The sequence below is a fragment of the Narcine bancroftii genome, chromosome 2, assembly GCF_036971445.1.
Source record: "Narcine bancroftii isolate sNarBan1 chromosome 2, sNarBan1.hap1, whole genome shotgun sequence".
Classification (NCBI taxonomy): Eukaryota; Metazoa; Chordata; class Chondrichthyes; order Torpediniformes; family Narcinidae; genus Narcine; species Narcine bancroftii.
Genome location: NC_091470.1, coordinates 75,825,556 through 75,837,115, shown reverse-complemented (window position 1 = coordinate 75,837,115; position 11,560 = coordinate 75,825,556). Strand labels below are relative to the sequence as shown.

Here is an 11,560-nt window from a genome sequence, read left to right as displayed (position 1 = left end):
GGGTGGGAGCAGCTAAAAGATGCTGTTTGCAGGGTGGAAGGAGTCCTCAATTATTTTGCGTGCCCTCTTCAGAAAATTATCCCGGTAGATCACATCGATGGGGGAGGGAGAGTCCAGTAATCCTCTCTGCCTCTCTTGTGGTCCTGTGGATTGACTTCCGATCCATTTCTCTGCAGCAGCTGGCCAGGGTGTTCTCAATAGAACCCCCGTAGAAGATGCTGGCTGGTAGCCTTGCTACTTCAGTCTTCTTTAGAAGTGCAGTCACTGTTGCGCCTTCCTGACAAGTGAGGAGATGTTATGTATCCACGATAGGTCACCAGTTAAGGAACTTGGTGCTCTCCACTCTCTCCTGTACAATTATTGATGTGTAGTGGACAGTTGTTCCTGGTCCTCCTGAAGTCCATGATTATTTTCTTTGTCTTATCCAGATTGTTACTCTTTCACCATATCTTGAGATTTTGGACCTCTTTTCTGTTTTCTTACTCATCATTGTTGCTGATCCCGCCAACTGCAAACTTGATGATCCTGTTGAAGCAGGATCGGACAATGCAGTTATGGGTCAGTGGCGTGAACAGAAGCAGGCTGAGCGCACAGACCTGAGTTGCGCCCATGCTCAGCAAGATAGCGCTCGATGTTCTGCCTCCGACCCAGATAAACTGTGGTCTTTCTGTTCATATCCAGAATCCAGTTATAGAGAGGGTGTTGAGTCCCAGCAATGACAGTTTCTTCACTAGTGTCTGGGGAATTATCATATTAAACACCAAGCTGAAGTCCCCAAACGGGAAACACATGCACAATTGGCCAATGGCCTCTTCCATGATGTACATGGCAATGCTGTAATATTTAGTGAAAATTATATTGAAGCAGATGGAGGAGAGAGCCGATTAGGCGTTTGGAAGAAAGAGCTGGCTTCACAAAATGCTTGAACTTGGGGCCAGTCCCTTAACTTTGTCGCTCACTGCCGAGCCAATTCTCCCCTACCAGCATCAACATTTTTGTGAAATAAATAGTTAACGATTGCCACTGCTAACAACACACAGGCTTCCTGGATTAGCTTAGTGAGCCTTCATTCAGTATCGGCTGGCAGAGGTACAAGGAGCATCTTAGAGCAGCTTGCAGGAAAATGAAGCTCCATCTCATTAATTTTTATTTATTTTATTCCAGTACCATGATCTCTCTCTTGGCTGTTTCAGCATGGAAAATGTTCTTAAAAAGTAAGATCAGTTGCATCCATTTCAGCTAACTCAATAAAACTTATCTAAAACTTAATCTACTGGGCAATAATTCCATGCACGACTATTGCCCTGTGGTCAGAATTCATCAGCATGAGCCAACAGAGTGAAGGTTGTCAACCCATGAACAATAAAAAGGGATATGCAGAGGTTATAAAATCACCTAAAGTCCATACTGAGGAGGTATCCAACAGGACCACTCCACATTTCAAAAAGGTGAAGGGATCGGGTTCATGCCCTAATGAACCCCAGCTGGGATTTTGAGTTGATTCAAGATAAATCATTGATGAAACTTGAGACTGATGGTGCCTTTAGTCACTCATGACAGAAGAGTTTATCTGAGGCTGTAAGTGGCCTCTGCTGTGTTTATGGAGTACCCAGGGAATTGCACTGTTCTGGTTTCCATATTATATTAAAACAAAGTTCAGGGTAACAGTGGAGGAAATCTTAAAATGATTTAAAATCAGATTCAGATGCTTGATATCAAATTTGAGAGGATGTACTTTTCAGGGAAAGCTGAATAAGCTGGGGCTTTTCCTTTTCTCGGCAAAGTGTAAGCTACCACTTGGGATTGAAGATAACAGCATTATTCAGTGATTGACGAGGTGACCTTAAATCGCAGACTCTTCCACGGATGGGGCAGGAGGTGCCTGATAGGGTGTATAGTTTGTGATATGGTGGGCTCTTTTTAATGATGCATGAACCCAATGGTCCATGAAGGTTTCCTTTCTTCAAAGAGCATTTAATTTAATTGAGAGATACAGCATGGTAAAAGGCTCTTCTAGTCCAAGAGCCTGTGGCATCCAAACAATCTGCCAATCCTATACATTTTTGGAGGGTGAGAGGTAACCGGAGCATCCAGAGGAAACCCATGCAGGTCATGGAGATAACATAACGTTCTCCCTGAAATGTAGGAGACTGAGGGAGGGGTTTCTTATAAGGGGCATAGTTAAGATAAATTCTCATAGTCTTTTTCCCAGGATAGTGGAGTTTAAATCTAGAGGGCAAAATTTAATTTGAGGGTGTAGAGAGCGTCGAAAGAATCAAAGACGTTGATTCAAACCAAGACTTTTATTAACTAAAAGACTGGAGCATATCACAAGTAGGTCGACCAGTCCAGAATGACCTGGTCTGGCTAGGAGCAATCCTTTAAGACCTGCCAGTAGGTGTGGCTACACTCTCAGCCAATCACAGTCATCCTACACTACCATCTGTACATATATACATTGGTGATAGAATCTGTACTATCACATTCACCCCTTTTTTGAGAACTGACCCTGGGGTGGATGGAGGTTAGGGGCTGTACCGGTCAGGGGGTCTGATCATCTGGCGTGACTGCCGTGGCGCCAGGATTGGGGTTGCCGGAGTCGTGTCACCGGCAGGCCCGTAGGGTGCAGCCACTGCTTCGCTCAATTCCCCAACACCATTGTCGACAGTCTGGCCTGAGCTGGTGTGGTGGTGCTGGTCCCTCTGTTCAAGCACATGACCTGGGGGAGAAGGAATAGAAGGAGGTTGGGTTAAAGGCACTGCTGTGCCTGATCCGGCTTGGGCTAGGTCCCTTACCGAGATTGTGTCCTCCTGTCCGTCCAGGTACTCAACGTAGGCATAATGCGGGTTCGCATGGAGCAGAGTCACTCAGTTAACCAAGGGGTCATTCTTAGAGTACCGGAAGTGGTGTCGTAAAAGGACTGGACCGGGAACCGTGAGCCATGCCGGTATGGTCGTTCCAGACTCTGATTTCCTCGGGAAAGAGAACATCCTTTCATGGGGGGTGGCATTGGTCGCGGTGCATAGGAGGGAAGGAATGGAGTGTAGGGCACTAGTGAGCACATCCTGCCAGCGAGAGGTGGGGAGACCTTTGGACCGGAGGGCAAGCGTAACCACTTTCCAGACATTGGCATTCTCTCTTTCGACTTGCCCATTACCACGTGGGTTATAGCTTGAAGCAATACCACGCTCCAGAAGGTACTGCCGCAGCTCCGCGCACATAAACGAGGACCCCCTGTCACTGTGGATGTAACTGGGGTAACTGAAGATGGCGAAGATGCTGTGCAGGGCCTCTATAACTGAGGAGGCAGTCATGTCCGAGCAGGGCACAGCGAACGGGAAGCAGGAGTACTTGTTGATGGCCGTAAGGATGTAGGTGTTGCGGTTGGACGACGGTAGGGGCCCCTTGAAGTCTACGCTGAGATCCTCAAAGGGGCGGGTGGCTTTGATGATGTGGGTGTTCTCCAGACAGAAGAAGTGGGGCTTGCACTCAGCGCACACTGGGCAGGCTCGGGTCATGGTGCGAATCTCCTTGACCGTGTAGGGCAGGTTGCAAGCTTTGACAAAGTGCGCGAACCTAGTAACCCCTGGATGACAGAGCTCCTCATGGAGTTTCTGCAGTCTGTCCAGTTGCATGTTGGCATAAATCCCCCTGGAGAGCGCATCTGGTGGGTCATTGAGTTTACCTGGCCGATACAGAATGTCATAATTAAAGGTGGAGAGCTCGATTCTCTACCTGGCGATTTTGTCATTTTTGATCTTACCTTGCTAGGTATTGCTAAACATGAAGGAGACCACGCGTTGGTCGGTCAGCAGCGCAAAGCGCCTGCCAGTGAGGTAGTGTCTCCAACGACGTACTGTTTCGACTATGGCCTGGGCCTCCTTCTCGACAGAGGAGTGTCGGCTCTCAGGACCCTGCAGGGTTCTGTAGAAGAAGGCTACTGGCCGGCCAGCCTGGTTCAAAGTGGCTGCCAGTGCAAAGTCAGACGCATTGCTTTCGACTTGGAACGGAATGGACTCGTCGATGGCGTGCAGCGTTGCAGCAGCGATGTCCAATTTGATGCTGTTGAAGGCCGCTCTGGCTTCGGTTGACAGGGGGAAGGAGGTGGTCTTGAAGAGTGGCTGTGCCTTGTCAGCATAGTGTGGAACCCATTGGGCATAGAAGAAGAAAAAGCCCAGGCAGTGTCTGAGTGCCTTCTGGGTGGGGGGGGGCAAGTCCATGAGGGGACGCATGCGATCAGGGTCCTGCATGACCACCCCGTTCTCCACCACACAACCCAGAATTGCGAGCCGAGTGGTCTGGAAGACACACTTGCCGAATTGTAGGTCAAGTTCAGCCGAATTGCAGTCTGAAAAAATTTCTCAAGGTTGGCATCATGATCCTCCGTGTCATGGCCGCAGATGGTGACATGGTCCAGATATGGGAAAGTAGCAGTCAGCCCGTTCTGGCCAACCATCCGGTCCATTTCCTGCTGGAAGACCGGGACGCCATTAGGGAGGGAAATGGTTTGAAACTGGCACTGAAAATCCAGTCCCAGCAGAGCAGAGGCGCACAATTGGGGAAGAACTAATAGTATGAAGTCTGTGAACGTGATGCCCTGGACTTTCAGGGTTGCCACACAGTACTCCTTTACCCCAGTCGAGAGCAATCTGGTCGCCAATGAAATTCTCTGTGCAATGGGGAGAATAGCCAGTCCGCAATGGTGGGTCAGGTCTGGGCGGATAAAACTGTCAGTTGACCCCGAGTCAAATAAGCAATTGGTATAGTGTCCATGCACTTTAATCAGTTTCATTGCTTTTGTGAGGGGTTGGGGGAAGTCTTGGTTGAGGGTTATTGATGCAGAGACTTGTAATGTAGACAGTGGAGTCCTGCATGATGACGTCATGCAAACAGTTGGGCCTGAAAAAACAGTGTCGGGAAGTTGGTGTTGCTGCCGGTAGCCAAAGGTAAGTGTTAGGGGTCGCTGCTTGCCGTCGGTGGTGGGGCGGACAGCGGTGAGACTGTCTGCAGAGGGGCAGTCAGCGGTGGTGGGTCCCTATTCGGCAGCGTCGGCGTGTTTCTGGTCGGTGGCGGCTGCGGCGGGTCCCTGGTCGGCAGTGGCGGTGGCGGGTCCCTGGTCGGCAGCAGCGGCAGCAGGTCCCTGATCAGTGGCGGCGGGTCCCTGGTCGTCAGTGGCGGTGGTGGGTCCCTGGTCGGCAGCGGTGGTGGTTGAGTGTTGAGGTCAGGGCTGTGGCCTGGTCGGACGTTGCTTCGTGAGGTAGGGTGAACATCATTGCGGCGAGGGTGGGTTGTACCTTCCGTGCTCAGGGTCTGCCCCGTGATGTCAGGCGCTGCCATGCAGTGGAGTCCTCGTTCTCATTGGACGAGAGCTCTGAGGAAGAAGTGTTTGAAATGGAGAGTGGCGATTTGGCTTCACACGAGGCACTGTGTTTGACGGTGGCCATTTTGGAGCGACAGACTACAGCAAAGTGGCTGTTTTTAAGGCACTTCTGGCACCTTGCTTTTCTCGCTGGGCACTGGGATCTGCTGTGCTTGGTCCTCCCGCAGAAATAACACTTTGGGGTTGCATCGGGCAGTGTAGTGGCAGTAGTAGGGTAGAGGGTGAGCATCCTACTTACATCTGAGTGTGGGGTCCAGCCCCGAGAGTACATGTCCATACTTAAGACCACAGCCTCCATCGTCTCTGCGATCCGGATCACGTCCTCTAGGTTTTCTCCCTCGTGCTTTAACAGGCACTGCCTCACCTCATTCGATCGAACCCCGGCCACATAGGCATCCCGAATGAGATCATCTGTGGTCTCCGCAGCAGTTCTGTCTGTGCAGGCACAGTCCCTGCCCATTGCCTGAATATAAGCTCTACAGGACTCACCGGGCTGTTGCCTCCTTGTAACAATTTTGTACCCAGCATAGACCCTGTTCACCGGTCACTCGTAGAGCCCTTTCAGCACCTTCATGGCTGCAGTGTAAGTGGTCACATCCTGGACACTCTGGTAGATTCTTGGGGACACCATAGTCATCAATATTAGTAGTCGAAGGTTGTCCTCTATCTCGGCAGGATCAGAGAGCTGTAAGCATGTTTTGAAGCATCTCACCCAGTGCTTAAAGTCATTCGAGGCTGTGGCTGACTGTGGGTCGATGTCAAGGTGTCCCAGCCGTAGGATACGCTCCATCCCTTCAAAATTTTTTAGTTAATAAAATTGTAGTGCACGTCGAAAGAACCAAAGACTTGCTGATCCAAACCAAGGCTTTTATCAACTAAAAGACTGGAGTATATCACAAGTAGGTCGACCAGTCCAGAATGACTTGGTCTGGCTAGGAGCAATCCTTTAAGACCTACCAGTAGGTGTGGCTACACTCTCAGCCAATCACAGTCATCCTACACTACCATCTGTACGTATACACATTGGTGATAGAATCTGTACTATCACAGGGGGGGGGATGGTGCATGGAATAAGATGCCAGAGGAAGTGGTGGGACATGGGTGCAGTTGTAACAAATAAAAGACATTTAAACATACACTGAAAGGAAAAGTTTGGATGGCTAGTGGCTGAATGAAGACAAATGGGACTAATTTGGGTAGATATTTTGGTTGGCATGGTCAATTTGGGATGAAGACCCTGTTTCTGTGCTGTGAAGCTCTGTGGCTCTATGACTATGTATCCTCAGGATATTATGTTTCATCCAGTTCCCTCTCACTCTTTTAAACTCCTAGTTCTATGACTGAACTGAGGAGTCATAAAACATTCACTAATTCTGCATGGTAAGCTACTGAGTTAGGTCATTCTTGATGGCAAAGGTCATTCTGTGAAGACAATATTTCTTGTTCAGTTTGCTCTTTCAGAAGAAGGTGTATCCACTGCCTTGTTTCTTAAACTGGATCAATCAGGCTAGCAATGTTGAGGTCATTCCACGATAGCAAAGTGATGTTCAGGTCTGTTGCTGTTAGAACTGTCTTTGAGGGTCCTGATCTTTCAGCTCCTGAACATTGTATTTTAGTAGAAATTGCCTGGGCGTACTTTCTTTCAATGTATGGAAGCTTTTGCTCACCAGCTACTATTCAGGCTCATGGAGCAAGGTCTTAATGTAACGGCAAGAGAGTCTAAGATGATTGGAGGACATGCAGGGAGGTTAATGCTTCAACATTACAGGAAGGCAGATTACTATCTGAATGCTGTCATTAGGAACAGGGGAAGTACAATGAGATCTAGGTGTCCTTGTTCAGCAGTCACAGAAACTAAGAATACAAGTTCATGCAGGCAGTGTAGAAAGCTAATAGCAAAGAGGTCCTTCTGCAATTGTACAGAACCCTGGTGAGATCACCCCTGGAGTATTGTGTGCACTTTTGGTCTCCATGTTTGAGGAAGGACATTCTTGCTCTTGAGGGAGTGCAGGGTAGGTTCACGAGGTTAATTTCCCAAGATGGTGGGACTGACATATACTGGACAATTGAAGTGACTGGACTTGTCTACACAGAAATTTAGTAGGATGAGAAGGGATTTGACTGAAACATATAAGGGACTAGAAATGCTAGAGGCAGGAAACATGCTCCAGATTTTGGGGGAGTCCAGAACCAGAGGCCACAGTTTAAGAATAAAATGTAAGCCATTCAGAACGGAGTTGAGAAAAAACTTTTTCACCCAGAGAGTTGTGGATCTGTGGAATGCTCTGCCTCAGAAGGTAGTGGAGGCCAATTCACTGGATGCTTTCAAGCAAGAATTAAATAGATTTATTAAAGATAGTGCAGTTAAAGGATATGGGGGAGAAGGCAGGAACGGGGTACTGATTGTGGATGATCAGCCATGATCACAGTGAATGGCGGTGCTGGCTCGAAGGGCGGAATGGCCTACTCCTGGACCTATTGTCTATTGATATCGAAAGCCAAGGGCTGATTGAGTTTTAAAAATCCAGGAACTGGATGAAACATAATATCCTGAGGATACATAGTCATAGAGCCACAGAGCTTCACAGCACAGAAACAGGGTCTTCATCCCAAATTGACCATGCCAACAAAAATATCTACCCAAATTAGTCCCATTTGTCTTCATTCAGCCATTAGCCATCCAAACTTTTCCTTTCAGTGTATGTCTAAATGTCTTTTATTTGTTACAACTGCACCCATGTCCCACCACTTCCTCTGGCATCTTATTCCATGCACCATCCCCCCCCTGTGATAGTACAGATTCTATCACCAATGTGTATACGTACAGATGGTAGTGTAGGATGACTGTGATTGGCTGAGAGTGTAGCCACACCTACTGGTAGGTCTTAAAGGATTGCTCCTAGCCAGACCAGGTCATTCTGGACTGGTCGATCTACTTGTGATATGCTCCAGTCTTTTAGTTAATAAAAGCCTTGGTTTGGATCAACAAGTCTTTGGTTCTTTTGACGTGCACTACAATTTTATTAACTAAAAATCAAAAGATATCTTCACTTTTATGATGAATGTGTGGGTGGGTGTGTGTGTGAGTGGGTGTGGGTGTGTGGATGTGTGTGTGTGGGTGTGGGTATGTGTGGGTGAGTGTGGGTGGGTGTGTGGGTGGGTGTGGGTGGGTGGGTGGGTGTGGGTGGATGGGTGGGTGTGGGTGTAGGTAGGTGTGTGGGTGGGTGTGGGTGTGTGGGTGAGGGTGTGGATGTGTGGATGGATGTGGGTGTGTGGGTGTGGGTGTGGCTGGGTGTGGGTGTGTGGGTGTGGGTGGGTGTGTGTGGGTGTGGGTGTTTGTGTATGTGTGGTTGTGGGGGTGGGTGTGTAGGTGTGTGTGTGTGGGTGTGTGGGTGTGGGTATGGGTTGTGTGTGTGTGTGTGTGTGTGTGTGTGTGTGTGTGTGTGTGTATGTGTGTGTGTGTGTGTGTGTGCCTATGTGCACACGTGTCTTTGTGAGTGTCAGAGATGTATTTAAAGAGAACCTGAGTGAGTACAAAAATGATGAAGTGTAGAACTCATGTCGTTAGATGTAGAAGAAGAAAAGATGAGAAGGGGCTTCAGTGAAGTAGATGCTCTAATTTCTGTTTTTGAAACAGCAATCATTTGGCTAAAAGATGTTCTTTCATTCTGTTCTGATCCCTCTCATCTATCCAAGGTGAAATGTGGTATGCACAATTTTCACTGCAAAGAAACATTTTTGAATTGTAACAATTTTCGAAGATTGTAATATGAACTTATCTACCTCCATGAAAACTTAGGGAAATGCATCCAGAGTTGAGGATTTGTCAATATTTAGCACTATTAATTTATGCATTACTAATCTAGTTTATATTAACCCTGCTGAATCCTTGCACTTAATAATATATTAATTCCCCTGGTATATCTGGAATACTAACCTTTTCCTCTGATGCACTTCCCAATCCAAAGTAATTGTCAACACATCCAACATTTCTTTACCCATCATTTGCAGGATCACTCCTTGCAGATTCCAAGAAGCTGCAAGGTGGGATAGAGGTGAAACGTGTTGGATTTGCCACTATCTGGAAGGGCAGGACCAATAAAGAAACATTGCTCTACAGGCTGCTTGAGAAGAATGAAAAATCTATGATGTAATTGCCACTTGTGCTAAGCACTGATGGGGAATGAATGCTGTGGAGCCGTGAAAGGACAGACTAATGAATCCCAAGATGTTATAACGAATGTGAAAGGAAGAGTGGGTGACAAGCCTAAGGGTTCAACAAGTAAAATATCTCTGTCAAGCACCAAGATTCCCTTTCTCATTTACCTCCAAACTATCAGCTCCCACGTACCCCGTAGTGATTTTTAAACAACTTGTGATCTGCCTTTCCCTCCCTGTCACTGCCAGGAATCATGTCCGTAATAACTTGTTTAATAAATTTCTGGGAGTGGCGGGTTCTCTTTTTTCATACAAGGGTATGTTTGAGTTAAGATTGCAAGGGCAAACTTCAATGGGCTCCTGTTCCTGTGTTCCTAGCCAGACTATAGTTAAAAATTGAGACGTATTTTGTCTGCAGTACATTCCAACATAGGAGCTAGAAGCACACAAGGGCTGTGTACATTGTGAGAAATTTCTATTACAGGCCAAATAAATACTTACCACACAATTGATAGTTTGTGGCTGCCTATCCTGACCTGCATATTGGAATCCTATTCCTCTCACAATTCAGCAATCTGATTAATCATCCCTCCCTGTGGAGGATGTTATTACAAGATAGAAAGCCGTCTTACTGACAGCCATTGTGTCTATGTGAGGAAACAATGATCAGTGCAAAGCATGCTGGGTTTATGCTTCTGCTTTCCCCTTTGGGGAAAGAGACAAGCTTAATTTAAGTGAGAGGTTGAAAAAGCAGGGATTGTGAGAGGTTAGATTTTTAAAAAATCTTGACATCAATGGATATAACTCAAACCCATGTTGTGCCCAAGGTGTCTCAGTGAACTTCTTGGTCATAGGATTTCTCTGAATACAGTGGTTGCTGTTGTAGCATAGGATGCACAGCAGACAAGGCTGCCGACAGCAAGATGTCACTGATAACAGTACATTTTTTTCTGCGGTGTTAGATGAAGGGCCCAGGTTTTGTAGTGAATCTCTCTTTGAATAGCGCAGTATTTAACATTCATGTCCATTTTGACAGCATGAAAATTATGAAGGGCTTTAATTGGGCAAATAGGGCAAAATTACTTTCACTATTAGTGGTGCTTGTAACAGTAGAGAGCAGAAGTCGGAAATGGTTAAAGTTATGGGAGTACAGGGAGGTTCGAGAGCCTGCAGGTTCTGGGCTTCAGGCTTCTGTACCTTCTGCCGGAAATTAGCAGCGAGAAGAGTTTTGTGATTGGGATGACAAGAATCTTTGATGGCTGCCTTTTTGAGGCAGGGTCTTAGTGGAGAGTCTCTACAATGGACAGGAGGTTGATGGGTGAGATGGACTTGGCTAGGTTTGGTTCATTCTGCAACCTTCTGTGTTCTGGCACTTGAGTTTCCAAACCTAGCCATGATGCAAGTCAATAACTTTCCACAACACACCTCCAGAAATTTGAAGGAGTATTCAACAACACATCAAATCTCCTCAGACTTCTTGGGAAGTAGAGGCATTGGTGTGCCTTCTTTACAATGGTCATGAAATACTGGCTCCAGGAGGGGTCTTCCAATATGCTGAAGCCCATGTACTTGATAGTCATAAGACTCTTCACCACCATCCCATCAATGAAGACAGATGCATGGTCTTTCAGCATCCCCTTTCTAAGTCTACAACAAGCTCTTTGGACTTGTTGATGTTGGCAGCAACATTGATGCTCTTGCACCACACACTCAGATTCTTGATCTCTATCCTATAGTCTGAACTCAATATTTCCGGTTATTTAAGCTAATGATAGTGGTTTCATCAGCAAATTTGTAGAAATGTGTGGGAGCCAAACTAGGCTACACCAATGCGAGTTCAGCGGGAATAAAAAAGAGGACTAAGCCCATGGCCTTGAGGTGCTCCTGTGTTCATGGTTAGCGAGGAAGAAGTGATATTACCAATCTGCACTGAATGGGGTCGGACAATGAAATAAGGATCCAGTTGCAAAGGGACAGAGTCCCAGATCCCTGAGTTTGATTATTAGTTTATCTGCTATGAAA

The 11,560-nt window shown here is 46.9% G+C and overlaps 1 protein-coding gene and 1 long non-coding RNA gene across 2 annotated transcripts; both read right to left on the bottom strand.

Moving 5' to 3' along the window:
* Nucleotides 1-4,953: 4,953 nt before the first annotated feature.
* On the bottom strand, nt 4,954-5,337 carry LOC138752880 (uncharacterized). The gene has a single exon (XM_069915492.1). It carries the CDS (start codon nt 5,335-5,337, stop codon nt 4,954-4,956), a length of 384 nt encoding a protein of 127 aa, XP_069771593.1.
* A 3,640-nt stretch (nt 5,338-8,977) lies between these two features.
* On the bottom strand, nt 8,978-10,142 carry LOC138752387 (uncharacterized). Its single transcript, XR_011350590.1, has 2 exons — nt 10,040-10,142; nt 8,978-9,102 (listed from the first exon to the last, which is right to left on the bottom strand). It is a non-coding gene; the product is annotated as an uncharacterized lncRNA (long non-coding RNA).
* Between the last annotated feature and the right edge of the window lie 1,418 nt (nt 10,143-11,560).

Bases quoted from the DNA above. Each gene is read 5' to 3' on its own strand.
- LOC138752880 (XM_069915492.1), bottom strand. From the start codon at position 5,337: ATGGCAGCGCCTGACATCACGGGGCAGACCCTGAGCACGGAAGGTACA.